The 17,076-nt window shown below is 33.8% G+C and overlaps 2 protein-coding genes across 7 annotated transcripts; one reads left to right on the top strand and one right to left on the bottom strand.

The window, feature by feature from the left end:
• Positions 1-890: 890 nt before the first annotated feature.
• On the bottom strand, positions 891-10,610 carry LOC127722147 (heat shock 70 kDa protein 12B-like). 3 transcript variants are annotated; one of them, XM_052228999.1, is made up of 5 exons: positions 10,580-10,610; positions 4,325-4,626; positions 3,258-3,473; positions 2,575-2,710; positions 891-1,975 (listed from the first exon to the last, which is right to left on the bottom strand). In XM_052228999.1, exons 1-5 carry the CDS (start codon positions 10,608-10,610, stop codon positions 912-914), a joined length of 1,749 nt encoding a protein of 582 aa, XP_052084959.1. In that variant the 3' UTR covers positions 891-911. The 3 variants fall into 3 exon arrangements, with proteins under 3 accessions (XP_052084959.1, XP_052084960.1, XP_052084961.1); XM_052229000.1 differs by lacking the exon at positions 10,580-10,610 and adding an exon at positions 10,202-10,337; XM_052229001.1 differs by lacking the exons at positions 4,325-4,626; positions 10,580-10,610 and having other exon boundaries at positions 3,258-4,302.
• On the top strand, positions 10,354-17,076 carry LOC127722149 (heat shock 70 kDa protein 12A-like). Of its 4 annotated transcripts, none has more exons than XM_052229002.1 (5): positions 10,354-10,459; positions 11,075-11,473; positions 13,026-13,241; positions 13,575-13,710; positions 15,970-17,076. In XM_052229002.1, exons 2-5 carry the CDS (start codon positions 11,174-11,176, stop codon positions 17,031-17,033), a joined length of 1,716 nt encoding a protein of 571 aa, XP_052084962.1. In that variant the 5' UTR covers positions 10,354-10,459; positions 11,075-11,173; the 3' UTR covers positions 17,034-17,076. The 4 variants fall into 4 exon arrangements, with proteins under 4 accessions (XP_052084962.1, XP_052084964.1, XP_052084963.1 ...); XM_052229004.1 differs by having other exon boundaries at positions 11,102-11,473; XM_052229003.1 differs by lacking the exon at positions 10,354-10,459 and adding an exon at positions 10,591-10,688.

The following is a 17,076-nucleotide window of genomic DNA, read 5'->3' on the forward strand; positions in this document are numbered from 1 at the left end:
GCCCCTAATGTATATTGTCATCTAGATTCTGACATTCGATTTCCCATTTGTTCGGGATGTACAAGTTCTCAGCCACGTCCGGTCAAAATGGGGAAGTTCAATCATATGCCTCGTGTGACAACTCTGAGGGATCCGTAGGTGACCTGTTGCATGGTAAATTTCAGTCCATATTAAATATAACCTCAATTTCTAGTGGCAGTCATAATTTTCCAGACCTTCATCCCTCTAATACAGGAACTACCTATTGAATTAATTGTGAATTTGTTCTCGTCAAAACATGCATGAAATATTGCCACTGGACATTTAGAAATCAACAATCAATCAATCATCCACTATGAATAACGGTAAATTAAACTACCAATATTCTATTTTATTGATATTGTAACGTATTTGAATGCTGCAGCGGCGTACTAATTGATACCCATGATCCATATCGTTATGTTTTTGGTCAATATATTTGTATTGTAGGGAGATATCTTGACACTTCACATCATTCTTTGCAACACATTTGGGGAGTCTATCACAATCCAAACTTTCCCAATACCCTTATTCAGGGGTAGCTATCATTTGATGCATCTTTCTGGTCTACCAACAACCGTTGACTTATTGTTAAACTGTTCTCGTCCCGGTTATGCCTGCACTTTCCGTCACCGAAGTCAGCAAGTTAAAAATATCAAGCAATCAGTCATTTTTCCTGTATCATTTTTTATGTCATCCTATTGAGGACATTTAAATCATCTGACTATTTGTTTTGATGAATTCTCTAAATAAAATAAATGTTGTTATTGACCTACATGGATTTATCATAAGTTTTATTTTTATTTCTTAACAGTTTTAATGATATAATTTGTTTTGCAGTGAAAAATGTCCCGTCAACAAAACAAACTCTGTATTATAAAATTATATTTATTCTAGATAAAATCATAAATTGTAAAAGATGTTTGGCAATCTTTTCCTGATTCTTTATCAATAGCAGTTATATTCAGTTCTGTTTCTCCAAAATGAAAAATGATAGTGACTTCTCGTAAATGTTTTGTAGGATTAGGAATTTCCACTTCTACGACACCAAGCTTAATGCATGTTCCATCGTCTGTAAATTGTACATTATCCTGATGTGTGTAATATATAGGCAGTCTATGTGCATATTGGTACTCTTTGGACGTAGTAAATGTCTGCCTTATCTTCATTCCTATTGGAATTGATCTATTTGCCTGCATAAAAGTGTAAAAAATGTTCTCACAATGGGGTTTTCCATCTTTATAAACCCTTCTATGGAATTCGTCTGTCAACGGATCAAAGGATCTCACAATTTCCACACCGTAGGTGCATCTTGTTACGCGAGAGGATATTGCATTTAGTTGATATCTAAATAAAACAGCTCCTTTAAGAACAGCCAAACCTGCTTCTTCTGGTACAATAACATATCGGTCCGGAAAAGCAGATTTCACTGCCTCCTGTATTAAAGCACACTCACCGAATCCTCCAACCAATAAGATATGTGAGATATTTTTACTTTTGTTTTCGTCTAACACAGCCTTGATCAAACTAATAATACCGTTTATTGTAGGTTTAAATAGCGATTTAGTAAATTTTGCCTCTATTCGCAATTTGTCATTCTTCAATTGTATACTAGAAGCTATTGGACATGATGCTACGACTTCCTCAATTTTCTTCAGATATTCCGATTTACAGAGATTATCTAAAACTATATTTGGAATAGACACATTGACTAATCCGGATTTATCTGGTGTTACAGTTCTTTTAACGTTTTCAAAACATCTTATCAAACTTAAATAAGAATCGGGGAATTCCCGTTTTAACTTGTCTATCACTTGATGTCCAAATATGTCTTCCATCATCTGCAAAAACTCTTTATCAACAGACGTTCCGCCACAGTTATTGCCAGAAGCTTTCGATAGTTCTTTCAATGTCCCATCCGGAAGCTTTTCATGAGCTGTTATGTCTACAGTGCCTCCTACAAAAATGTCATTTATAAAAGTAAATTATATGTTGTTATCATTGTTAATAATTCACTGGTAAGTAAAAGAGCAATAAATGTAAACATAGATAATTTTTTAAATGCTAAACTGCTGAATTTTATATTAGTTTACACACTGGTGCTGCTAGTTGAAGATACCTTAGAAAAAACAAATACAAACAAAAATTTGAAATTAAGAATGTGGCTTCCTATGTCTTTACATAGACCTGATTGCTTTTCCGGGTATGGCAATAAGTATCGTCCTTTTTTATTATATCAGCTCTTTATTGTTTCGATAAGGGTTTTTGGTTTTCAAATAATATGGCTGGGAGTATCACATTAATGGCCGAATTACACGTCTGTTGCAGTCAACTTTGTGCCGTTTAGTACGATCATTGCTTTTGAATATTCCTCGTGTATAGTTAATGGATTTCTTTTGTAAAGAAAATATCAAAATCAATGACATAATTTAGGTTCCACTAAACATTTTTTCTGTATTGATCTTATTTCTGATCAACATAATTTCTTGAAACTGTTTTTCCTTATCCATCTGCATTTCACCTCACTCTTTTTTTTCCATATGATTGTAACCTTACCCCCAAGATCTACGACCAGATATTGGCAATCAGTATTAACTATGTCTAAGCTGCCTGGTGGTGGATATGTTTGACAATATATTGATGCAGCTTCAGGTTCTAAGGCCAAAGTTAACTTGTCCTCTGCTATTCCAGCCTGTATTAAATGATTGAAGTGGAATCATTAATATAACATGCTTGCTTAAAGTTTAGCTTTATTTTGATTCAATCAAAGATGAAAAAAGCATGCTAAAAAACTGGAATTCACACCTTGTGTTTGTTTATTTTTGTCATGGTAAAAGCATAAATGTTTTCTGCTCCAAATGATTTATCAAATTGAACATTTTCTATTGATTTGAAACTTCTAAAATGTCAGGTAAGTCTTCTCATAATCGTAAAAAATTATGTTAAATGAGTTTTCCGATGCTTTTGAAAGGATTTATGTACCAGTTTCATTTATAGTTGTGTTCTTACTATTGTTAGACTTTTTGCCTTTGTATATATATCTTTGGGCATTTTTTAATATATGAATATTTAGGTACCCTGCTCAGTTTTTATTCCCTCCTTAGTTCTAATGTTATTTAGTATGAACCATTTAATCTTTATATCACAACAGTTTGACAAACCGACACCTGAAAGGAATAATACAACGCAGATTTCAGTGATTATAAAAAATAAAGTCGCAGAATGAATAGCATACGCACCATTTCAGCACCTTTTCTCATAAACAGTTTCGCTGTATCAGACCATATCGCGGGTACTGTTAATATCCAGTTCGTGTCATCGTCTAATTTGATGTTCTTCACCAATAGAGTTTGCATCATGTGATCTTTAAGCGCTTGGATAGACAATGAGAACACTTCTACTGCTGGTAGTGTCTGACCTCTGACATCTTCTAATAACATTCCCATAGAGATTGACTTTTAATATAGACAATATGTTATTGATTGATTGTTGTTTTTCCGGTTGCAAATATTCACATGTTAGACAAGACAAAATAAATAATACATCTGAACGATTGGCTTACGAAAAGACGTTCGCCAGAGATGAAAGGTGGGAAAATGAAAGTATATTAAATAGGATGGTTTGTGAACAGAAATTCGCCTTGCAACAAGCTATTAAACGCTAAACAGCCAAACGAATGATGTTCTATGGCGTTGCATTTATAATAGATAAAACCAATCGAGTGAACCTCAAGTAAACCTTTTTGTCTTATTTAAATGAAATAAACCTCTAGTGATAATATTACTGTATTGTCCATTTAAAGCGATATAATTTGCTTAACTCTATCTCATTCGCTAGAACCAATGTTTTAAATATTTATGTTGGATGACAAGTGCAACATGTGGAGCAGGATCTGTTTACCTTTACAGAGCACCTGAGATGACCACCAGTTTTTGATGGGGTTCGAGTTGCTCAGTCTTTTGTTTTTTATGTTGTGTTTTGTGTACTGTTGTTTTTTTTTCGTCATTATTCGTTTTTTTTTTGCCATGGCATTGTAGGTATGATTTCGACTTATGAGTTTGAACATCCCTTTGGTATATTTCGACTCTCTTTTATCTTAGATTATCAAAGCTTTTCTATTTAAGGATTTTCTTTTCTATGTAAAACAACATAGATAATTGAATTGCTAAAAACGAATTTCTATCTAATCAAATTGTATTGCACTTAGGAAATAAGGATGCTAACTTCCATATGGTTTTTTTTTTCATTTTCGATTATTGAATGTGAAATATCAAGTTTTTATGTATATATTTTTATTCTAAAATACCTTGTTCTCGTGCAAGTTCATTTTAAACCTATAGAAATAATAATATTCGTCCTCCTCGCCATCCATGACGATATCAGTGTATCGGTTTTCAGCTTCATATCCAAAAGACACGATTGCCTTTTCTTTTGTTAGCAGTAAACACGTTGGTGTTTTCAGCGATACTGCTTCTCTGATGCCAGCATTCCAGGCTTGGTTTGATAGTATTTGTACTTCCTGTAATTTGGTTTTCAAATGTGATACCGAGAATGCATATCCTGAGTAGGTAGTTCCAAAGTCGATAGCTGCGACATACACAGACATATCTGTATGATAAAACATACTTCCATGAAGTTACATAAAGCGTTTAATAAAACAACACAAGATCAAGAAAGACAGACAACGACATGGCGAAAGTAATAAGATATTCATTTTTATATGCACACGATTGAACTTCCATAACTCCTATTTTTCCTTCACGACATGAGTTAACTTTTTTGTTTTAATGGACACATTTTGTTTTTTCTACATTGTGAAAACTTTGATTACATATGGTAACTATCTTTTTTATTTCAATATAAAATAAATCAGCGGGGCACAGCTTCATGCGACCGGATAGGTCGAACCCTAAACAGTTGGGGCAAGTATGGACACTACATTCATGTTTGATACAGCTCTGAATTTAGATTGTGATTAAATATTTGACACAGCATAGGTTTATGAGCAGAATGAATGTGGTCAAAGAAATGAAAAAATTTGAAATTGGACTTTTAGCTATGATGGTCCAATATTCAAAATCTAAATACACGGTTAGATTCAGCATATCCAAGTACAACAAGAATTTAATTGATTTAATTGTTAATGGACACTATTTGCTAAGTTTTAAAATGCTCCATAATTTTTTTTTAGTTTCAGCAGTAATTGGAAAGAAACCTATTATAAACTTAAGTAATATTTTTTTATGTTTGAATATTGCTACAAGTGGGGTACAGATGGATAAGTATGGTAGTCGAGGTTTATTTTTCACCAGGTAATGGTTGAAGTTTTTAAACTTGTGACTTTAAGTGATTGGAAAGGGGGGAGTCATTGTTCTTCACATTGCTTAATGCAGACGTCACAATGTCCCGAAATTGACAGTGTGACGTCACCAGATAGATACACGGTAAAGGAAATGTTCAAATTCGGGTGTGATCGTAAAAACATCGGGCCATTCGTGAGGTCATCTTAAGCCATCGAAAGACCGCCGGTTGAGTTTTCAGGCTCCGGCAGCAACTTCGTTAGCGGTGGCAAAATCTTTGGCATACCAAATATTTTCGAAAGACCTTGCAAAGGTTCATTTTCGTGTTGAATTCGTATGCCTATTTTGCCCTTCGAAAGGACATCGTGAGGGCATCTTGACAAATTGTGTCATTTTTTTCTTCTTTTTCTTTATTTATTTCTCGTGATTATATGTGCCATCGGGCATTTTCGTCTCACGAAGACAATACGAAGGAAACCCGATTGTCTTAGGAATGCCATACGACTACGTGAAGCCCCCGCAATGCCGATGTGTAGCCATCGTATCATAGTACGATGCCATCGAGATTGGGCGACGGTGTCGGCGAAGACAGCTCAAGCGTTTCACATATGTCAAGGTAACGTGGACATATAAAAGGCTAGCCTCAGGGCATCTTCCTCAGACAGTCCTGAGCTACTCTACAGAACAACCCCCAAATCTTCAATCACAATTATTCACAATTCAGTCCCTGTAGAATGGCATACTTTGATGATGAGACAATCAGGAAAAAAAGACAGCATATCTTTGTCATATCTTGCTCTTTGCCTTTCTAATACTCGGCAATGTCCTTAGTTTGTTGTGTTTCTTATTTTCCCTTGCAGGGACTAATTGATACGAAGGAAGGAGGAAACCGAGGTCTATGTGGGTCAGAAAATTGCTGACAAATTTAAAAAAAGAGAATGCTATGGCCACTATAGCACTGAAGGCAGAAGATGAGAAAGCCTTCTACAACTACATAAGACTTCCCAGAGGCGTCTACGATGAGGTCCTGCGAAGGGTATAAGGAAGAATAGAGTAGAAGGACACATGGTACAGACAGTCTCTCCCTCCTTAACTCTACGACAACTGGCCTGCGGTGACAATTATCCAACCTGTCCGTCAACTAAAGAGTTGCTCCAAACACCATCTCCCTTATCCCAAATGATGTTTGCGATGTCATCAAAGCCGAGTTTGTTGTCGAGGTTATCCAGTGTTCTACTACAACTGAAGAATGGACCGCCATTGCTAAGCAATTTGAGAAGAAATGGAAATTTCCACACTGCTATGGTCCCCTGGATGGCAAGTATGTTTCGGTCACCTGTCCTTGGAATACTGACTCTGAGTACAGAAACTACAAGGGCTTCTTCTCCATTGTTCTCATGGCCCTGGTCGACGCAGACTACAAGTTTCTTTGAATGATGTCGGTTCTGATGGTTCCATGAACGATGCTAGTATCTACAATGCATCAGAAGGAAGGCCTGGAAAGTCCAAACAACATAATTTATTCAATCTCCCAGAATCCTGGTGATTACGTTTCTGTCCCAGAGTACATATTCATAGTATGGGAGAATGCTTTTTGAATCAACAAGCACCTGATGAACCCGTTTTTCATTAAAAACAATGTAGCACAATCAAAAAATATTTAACTTTAGACTTTCCAGATCGAGGCGTGTAGTGGAGAATGCCTTTGGTATTCTGGCACACAAGTTCCTAGTTTTGCTGAAAACCATGAATCAAAGTCCAAAGACATACAGAATAAACAGCTGCGCCATGAGTGCATGATACGCCCGTCGCGTTTTCAAAGAATAAAGTTCAATAACTTCTCAATGTCATATCAGAATTTATAAAAAAAAAACTAAAGGGAGGTTATCTTAATAGATATAAATCAGTCGACAAAGTTTTATGAAAACTGCTAAAAGGATTTTTGAGTTATTGTCTGAAAACTGGAAAATCCCGCTCTTTTAATGAATAAGACCCCAAAACTCGGAAACGTAAAATCTAAAACTTATAAAAAACGAAAGGGAGCTCACGTCAATAGATATTAACAATTCACCAAAGTTTGAACTTTCATGCAAATTGGTTAAAGCGTTTTTGAGTTAATGTCCGGCATGTTGACGACGGACGGACGGACGGACGGACAGACGGACAACGGTATGCCATTATACGTCCCGTAAACGGGCGTATAAAAATCATCTCAACAAGCCACAGACAAAAACCTGATGAACTTGGAGGACCAAAACCAGAATGTCATCCCAGGGACATGGAGAAATGAAAAAGCACTTCTGGATGTTTACCATGAGAATGCAAGGAACACTGGAACTCAGGGTGGGAGGCAAATTATAATATACACTGCTTTACCTCAAAGGCTTGTTCGGTGCCATGGCAGGACATGATTATCCAGTAAGTATTCCCACAATGCAGTGACAGTTAAATCAATACATAGACACTAACATTGTGATGATGAACAAATTATTTTCAAATATTGCATTGTAATTTAAAGCAAAATATGTATGGAGTAATAAATGTTGTTCACGAAACTTTGATTGAAAATTATATTAATATAGAAATTAAAATAACTTGTAAAGTAAGGATAAGGTACTAGTAAATTAAACTTCCAACAGCCGGACAAATGTTGTATACCATCAGGAGGTCTCGTGATGCCTTTGTGACCAAGTTCGAACGAACGAAATCGTACAGTCATCGTGTTGCCCTCGTGTGTCCTGCGAATAAACATCGTAATACAAATTCACATCTTTTTGTTGCCATCGTGTGTGGTTCGGATGCCATCGTGTGACCTTCTGTAGGCATTGTTCTTGCTTCGGCTGATGATTGGCTGTTGAACAGGTTCCGGACCATCTTCGCTCGAAATTCCAAATTCGATATTCGTATGGCCATATTGTCGATTTTGGGACAGTGTGACGCCTGCGTAACTGTTAGCATTTAGAAATTGCTATTGATAATTTTGCAATTTTAGCAATGAATGATGTAGTGGAAATGAAACGAAGAATAAAATTATATCTAAGTTAAAAGGACAAAAGAAATATATTATAATGGACTGAAGATTTTTTTCAAATATTTGCAATATAGGATAATAATACGGGATAAAAGTGTGGCATGAAATTGGGCATGGATTGGTAATTATGGATTATGAGATTGTAAAGTGGTTTGGATGTTATTTTAATTAGATTTGTGAAATTGTGGTTGTGAAAAGTGATATTAAAAGGTGACATTTATGTTGTGTGTTTTAGAGTGGATAATCATTAAATTGTGGTTTAAGTTATTTCCCTTTGAACAGAAATGTCTATATGAAGGAAATTGTTTTTTAGTATATATGTGGGAAATGTTTAAATTATTATTGACGTAGATTGATATATTTGAATGAGAAATGCTGATAATTTTATATAGGTGAATCAGCAAAATTCTTTAAAAATGAAATGGCAGTATCTCATTTGCATATCATCTCAAAGAAAAGACATAAATTATAAGCTCAATACTGTGAGGGAGGTAACTCTTAATATAAAAACAACAACCAAACAAATGAAATTGATCAAATATAAGCAATTCAGCATAGTAAAAAAACCCTACCATTCAATTTTTGTTGAAATCAAACAAAAGTTTAATTTTGGACCCTTTGGACCCTGATGTAGACCAATTTGAAAAATGGACCCAAAATCCAAAATCTATATACATTATTAGAATCAGCGTATCGAAATCAATCAAAGTTTGATTTTTGGACCCACTTGAAAATACGGCCCAAAATCAAAATTCTATATACACGATAAGTTTACGCATATCAAAGATCATTGAAACCCCATTGAAATTCGGCAAAGATAAGCAATTCAAACAAAGTTTAAAACATTGCTTGTTTCTTACCCTTTGTTGTACCTTATTCCTAAACGGATACGGCCATTACCCCAAATTCAATACAACCTTCCCTTCCGTTTGTGGTATGGAACCTTGTGATATAATTTCATACAACATGTACAAATCCATACACTTATACTCAAATAGTTGTCCGGAAACCAGAAAAATGTTTATTTTGTTCCCTTTTTGGCCTAATGTCTATTGGCTATTATGTTGTCTCTTTTTTTTTTGTCATATAGCTCATCAACTGTTTTTGATTTTCCAATTGGTTTTGAAATATTAGGCTTTGGTCGCTCCTGATGAAGGTAGATCCAGAAAATCAGACGTATTAAATTTATATAATGTTGCTTTGCTAGAAAGTTAAAATTGACGCCTATCAGGTTACAAGAGCGCAATTATTTGTTTACATTTTACCGGCAAGTTTTTTACCCCAAGATGGTACTCAGAATAGAATCCTATACGGCTTCTGATTGGATGATACAGGATTGGAATTACATTTAATCGAAAGCTTATCCAATTAGGTTTAAAAATTGCAGAAAATCATATTCACATTTTACGAAGTATAGAAAATATCCTCCATTTCTGCACGTCGGAGCCAATAAAAATATGCCTTTTTCATTAAGCGAAAAAAATAGACGATCTTTTTCAACTGCATTTTAAGTCAATTTCTGCCGCATGACCCTATATATTTTTTTGGTTGTACTGCAACACTGGCATTTCTAGTAACAGGAACTGCAATCCGTTTTTCCCTAGTTTGTGTAGTCTTCGAGAAAAAAATATAGGAACACCACTGGTACCCTATGGAAAATGCATTACGAATAATTGCGCTCTTGTAACCATCAATATCAACACTGTATGAAAGTTGATTAAAACCTAAATCTACTTTCAGTTTCGTTTAACTGATTAAATCTATGTCCACAATGTTTTATACTTTTATCTATAAATATCATGTTTCCATCAAATGTGTTTAAAATAAATTGTACTAAAAAAGAAATATTTACCTTTCTGAACTTTAATAAAAATTCAATATTGGTAATTATTGTGATAATCTGTACCACTATTTTATATTTTTAATTCGTCCATACTAAAGCGGTGTTTTGAAAATTTCCTTTAAAAGATAGACCTTTCTATGTTTAGATACATTAGGTAATCACTGGGAATTTTAAATCAGATAAAAAAAGATTTTCAGAAAGTCTGAGTACTTAACATTTGCATTTGAATGAAAACAAAAGGGAACTGATAAATATGTAATACAAAAAGTAAGTAGCATTAGGTCATTGTAAGTTGATATTTTACATGTTTAACACATGTTTTAATCAATATTAATTACTAATTGTTAAAAGAGAAAATGTTCTACCAATATCTAAATTTGTACGTACTTTCAGTAAATGTCCATACTTCATTGCACATGCGCGTGACAAAATACCTAGATAATTTAGTTTTCTTCGAAGTCAACGAACAAAATAACACTAGCCCTGGAAAAACAAGGTATATTTTATTACTTTTTTCGTTTTTTAGCATGAAAAGTTATACTCTTTAGTATTATTTACATGAAATATAGAAATGATGAACATAAAGACAATCATATGAAAAGAAACAGTTGGTTAAATTAAAAACCATATTACTATAGCACTTAAAAAATGATTTCTTGATAAACGTATCAATGATCCTGATACCAATAAAAGGCATTATGTGAATAAAATTCCCAGCATATTTTGTGAATAAGAATTTTACTATCACTTTTCCTATGGCATATATGCATGTAATCCAGCTCGAACTTTACTTTCACTTTTGTTGTGTAATATGCATGTATTCATGTGGCCTATTTTAATCTTTTTGACATCGGAGGTTTCTTTTTCCTTTTTATTTAATAGACTTATTGGTTAGTTTGATTTCCGTAGCAATCTACCTGTAGAGTCAGCTTAAGATCAAAACTCAAGTCCATCAGACGTATACTGGGAGACATCATCACTATGTCTATAAATTTAGCAGCTATTGACTTTGGAACAACATACTCAGGGTATGCGTTTTCGGTATCACCTTTGAAAACTAAACTGCCAGAGGTACAAATACTTTCTAACCAATCTTGGAACGCTGGTATCAGAGAGGCCATATCATTGAAGACTCCAACGTGTTTACTTCTAACAAAGGACAAAGAAATAGTAGCTTTCGGATATGAAGCTGAAAACCAATACACAGATATAGTTTTGGATGGACAGCAAGATGACTACTATTTCTTTTACAGATTTAAGATGAATTTGCATAATAACAAGGTAAAAGCTTTGTGTTATAAACATAAACATAGAGTTTGGGGAGTTATAATTGCCGTTCTCTAACTTTAGTTTGCCTCAACCAAATGTTATGAAACCTATACACAATGCTTATTACCACAAAACACAGATCAAGTTCGAATTTGGGTGGCATCACATTCTCGAGTTATGTCCCTTTATAACGTTATAACGTTTTTTTTTTGTTTTTTTTTTTTTTTTAATTGAAATGTACATTTGTTAGAGATACATAAAGTACCGGTACCTTATCCCGGTCTCGTTGACGTTAGTATATAGCATTTCATAAGGTTAGTACTTGTTAGTACACAACATACAATTTTGCTAATAAATAATGTATAACAGAATAAAAAGAAATTACTATGATATATTATAAATCTTAGTTAAGAAGATAAATTTATTTTTTCTGCAACCAAATTGTAGAAGTTTTTATATTTGCCTTGTTTATTTGTCAATATTTCGTAATGTTGGAGAAGTTCACTTTTAAAAATTTCAAACACATTAATTTGTTTTGTTTTCTGCTAGGATATGTAATACACTTTATATATAGTAAAAAGTATGATTGTTAGAAAATCGTTGATATTGTAATAATTTGTATCGTTTATCTTATATCCATACAAAAGTGATGCAAGTGATATTATATGATGTCCTATTTTAAGTTTGTCTAGTATTAGTTTTATTTGATCCCAAAATGATTTTAGATATTTGCATGTCAGAAAGTAATGATCATAATCTTCAATGACATTACATATATTTCATAGAGGAGTTTTAGTTATTTTCCAAGAGAAAAGTAATTGTTTGGTTGGTAAAATGTAATGTAGAAATTTCCATCTTAACATTCTCAATTTATTATCTTGGATATAGTTAAAGATAAAATACAGCATTTGTTCTCTTTTCCTTGTATTGTTATCTAAATTTAGAATTCTGTCCCATTTTTGAAATCCTATTGCTTTCTCATAATATCTATTTAAAAGCGAGATGTAGATATCTTTCGAGGAAAAATATTTTTATTGGTACCATTTTTCCTTCTCTATCTTTGAATTTAAATTCGGAGTCGGAAACAACTTTTGTTTTGATTAACTCTTTTTTTATTAGCTCTTATAACCACTGTTTTGGTATTGCTTTCATCAATTTGGTATATTCCGAAAACCAATTAGCATTGCAAGATAGTTTATCCAAAATCTTATTTTGATTAATTTTTCCTTTATCATCAATTATGTCATTTACAAATAAAATTTTGCTGTTTATCCAATTTTTGAAAATAAGACATTTACCATTTAATTTGATATGCTTATTGTCCCATATAAGTTGCTGTCTGATATGCTTATATGTTAGTCGATTTGATTCTTTTTCAGATTTTGAGTTTATCCATGATATAATTATTTTATAACGTTATATGCAAGCGAGGGCATCATCTATGTCCCATGGACACTTTCTCCATTATTCTATATGATACACACCTTTATACGTTTGCTATCTATTAGCTTATCAATATCTTTATATTTATAAACAATGTTTTCTCTTTTTATATTTCCTTTAGGATATTGCAATGGGTATGGTTCTAGAAGATGTCAGAGGCAAAGCGCTTTCCGCAATAGATGTCTTCTCATTGTCGATTCAGGCACTAAAGAATCATATGAAAGGTGTTATAGAAATTAAGAATGTTATGCTTGATGAAAATACAAGATGGGTATTGACAGTTCCTGCAATATGGACAGATACGGCAAAACTTTTTATGAGGAAGGTTGCTGGAATGGTAAATAACAAACACATTAACAATACATATTAATACATTTAGTACTAACTGATCTTTATCAACTCAAATAAAAATACATGTTCTTGCATTGATAACAGCCTTTCAGTAGTAAACAGTCAGTAACATTAAATCGATAACAATGTTAGTTCCACGATTTCGTAAACCATTGCACAATGCAATTTTTTAATCAGTTTACTCCAATTTTATACATGAAGTATGTGTCAACGTAACCATGATGAAATTTAAATGTGTGCAAATTAATACTACATTGTAATGCAATTCTTTTGATATTTAAATGCACCAACACACACGTCCTTGTAATGTGTTTTACAGGCTGGTATTCCAGAGGACAAATTGACTTTGGCACTTGAACCTGAGGCAGCTTCGATATTCTGTCAAACTTTCCCATCTGCTGGTAGCATAGACATTGTCAATATTGGATCTAAGTATATTGTAGTTGACCTTGGAGGTATGACGTTCAAGATTTTAAACTGTATTTTCTTATAGCGTTATAAATACGTAATCTTACAAAATCATGCCCTTGTAAATGGGCTTGAGTACTGGAAGTGTGATGACACGATTAAAGCTAAATTTTCTCCTTAACAAAATCTATTGAAATTTCGGCAGTAAAGTTTATCAACAGGTTGTAGGAATTCCTATGGGCACCAATTTCACTCATTTAACGAAGACCTGTTAAGATCCCGCGTAATTCCATTTCATCATTCAATTCAATAACACTAATCATTATCGTGAAGAAAGTTTTTATACGACCGCAAAAATTAAAAAAATTTTGGTCGTATATTGGTATCACGTTGTCGTCGTCGTCGTCGTCCGGCGTCGTCGTCGTCAGCGTCGTCCGAAGAATTTGGTTTCCGGATAATAACTTTAGTATAAATAAATAGAAATCAATAAAATTTTAACACAAGGTTTATAACCACTAAAGGAAGGTTGGGATTGATTTTGGGGGTTATGGTCCCAACTGTTTAGGAAAAAGGGGCCAAAAAGGGGCCGAAATAAGCATTTTTGTAGTTTCCAGAAAATAACTTGTGTTAAAGTGTATGAATCTCTCTGAAATTATACCAAAGTTTCCATACTACAAAGGGATAGTTAGGATTGACTTTGGGGGGTTATGGCTCAAACCAATTAGTAATTAGGGGCAAAAAAAGGGGGAAAACAAGGGTTTTTCTGGTTAAAGGACAATTGAGACAATTTAAAAGCAGTGTAAGGGAGGTAATCCAAATCAATAAAAGGAAACCTTTTTGATTACCTCCCTTACACTGCTTGTAAATTATGTATTAAGAAATGATGATTGTCTTGAGGTGATTAGCTGTCAATTTATTTTTAGCAGTTACTATTAATCAATATTAATTTTAGCCATGACTATGTATGTCATTTTATATTTTAAAACTTTTATGATGTATTTAAATGGGTAATTATGGTTTCAAACTCCATTAGAAATCTGAATTGAGATACTGACCATATCTTGAGAGAAAGATTTTTTTTTGGGAATAAGGGAAAGGGGGGAGGTGAAAAAAATTGGAGGGGGGGACAACTTTTCTCATTTCAGATTTCAGCAATTAAAAGAAAATTTCTTCAAATATTTGTTTTTGGGGGTTAATATTCAACAGCATAGTGTATTGCACAAAAGCAAAAAAACGGGGTAAAATGTTGTTTTTTTTTTGGGGGGGGGGGGGGGGGGTTCAATTCGCAACAGCATAGTGTATTGCACAAAAGCAAAAAAATGAATATAAATTCAAATCATATAACCAATTTGAAGTTCTTTGACTACAGTTATTCTGTGTCAGAAACCTATTATGTGTCAAAAATTTAGTTACAATCCAAATTCAGAATTCAGACCTGTATCAAGCGTGAATAGTGTGTCCATTTTGACCCCAACTTTTCAGGGTTGGACATCTGCGGTCGTATCTAGCTGCGCTCAGCGAAGCAATTTATTTTTTATATTCATTCAAGAATTCGCTAAATCTACTGCCGATATTAACCAATGAACAAACTTTAACCAAATCGAATCTAAACAGCAATGTAAATGTCCTTTCCTATGTATAAATATTTCAGTTTCACAGGGGTGTTCTTTTAGTCCCATCTTAAGGTGTTTATATATCCAAACTCGTTTGCAATGCCCTTATCTGTAGGAGATTTCAATGAACGTAATCTATGTATCTTTGGCTTAAAATTATTAAGTCAGTGATTTCGTCACCACAAATTACCCAAAAACCAAAAACCTTCACTAAATTCTTTCATAGATACAAATATTTGGTTTGGAAGTTTGGCTTTACCTGTGAAAAACTTATTACAAACGGAATATCCCATCCTTATCAAGTTCTTACGGTGATGTTATTTACAGAGCCCGTAAATTTATATACGAACCTTGTAAACTTGTCGATCCTGGAATAAACTTATTCTAAAAGGTAATCAGGTAAATATTGTAATAAGATCTTTAAATATTGTTTTATCGGTGCAAACATTGATTTTGTTATCAATACTGAATAAAGTTGTCTCGTTGGCAATCATACCACATCTTCTTATTTTTATACTTCGTTAATAAGGATGATTTCCTCCTGAAATACTTCTTGTAAAGTTCATGCATGTTACGTCATGGTAATTGTCCATTGGTAGTTTTTTTTTTTAATGTTTGGAACTACTTTACCATTTTGATTCTTCTGCGTCTTTTTTGTATGAAATTTTTAATTATCTTGTTTTGTTTTTACAGGCGGAACGGTGGATATAACAGCACATGAAAAGCTGTCTGATGGCTCATTGAAAGAATTGTGCAAAGCTTCGGGAAATGATTGTGGGGGGACATCGATAGATAGGCAGTTTATTCAAGTCTTTGTTGAAATCTTTGGGCAATCACTTTTAGACAAAATGAAAATGGACTTTCCAGAGGACTATCTAGGTTTGGTCAGGTCTTTCGAAAACGTAAAGAGAACACTAAAACCAGACAAAACTGGTTTGGTTAATATAACAATTCCAAATACAGTTTTAGATAAACTATGCCAGTCAGAACTAAACGATAGTATCCAAAATGTTGTAGCATCATCTGCATTTGCGGACTACTGCAGGCTCTATCACGATAAATTTCGAATGGAGGCATCGTATGCAAAATCACTTTTTGCTCTTACAACAGAGAACATTGTTTCATTAATTAATTCCGTCATGTATGAAAGCCATGACGCAGAAGTAGGACATATCCTACTTGTCGGTGGGTTTGCCGAATGCAAACTAGTACAGGAGGCGGTAAAGGCGGGGTTTCCCGACAAACATGTCACCGTACCGGACGAAGCTGGTCTTGCAGTTCTTAAAGGTGCCGTTTTGTTTGGATACAAACCGGATTCAATATCATCGCGGATAACAAGGTATACTTATGGTGTTGAAGTCGTGAGACTTTTTGACGAATCTAAAGATAGCTTGAGACGCAAAGTCTACGTTGATGGTAATGTTTTATGTGACAATGTATTCCAACCTTTCATGAAAGCAAACACATCGGTACATATAGGAAAAGAATTAAGACACACCTACGGCACGTCTGAAGAGTTTCAACAATCACATTTCCTGCCAATATATTATACTGAAAAAGATAACGTTGAATTTATCGACGAAGGTGGCTGCATGAAACTCGGCGAAGTTGAGGTAGAGATACCGAATCCTACAAAACATTCACGAGACGTAGATGTCATATTTCACTTTGGTGAAACAGAAATTTCTATTACAGCTATAGACAAAGAGTCTGGTAGAGAGTGCAAAACTACGTTCGAAATTCAAGACTTCAATTAATTTTTTATATGTGATTTCTTAAATAAAATTACCTGACATACTG

This window comes from Mytilus californianus, unplaced genomic scaffold (assembly GCF_021869535.1).
Source record: "Mytilus californianus isolate M0D057914Y unplaced genomic scaffold, xbMytCali1.0.p SCAF_12, whole genome shotgun sequence".
NCBI lineage: Eukaryota > Metazoa > Mollusca > Bivalvia > Mytilida > Mytilidae > Mytilus > Mytilus californianus.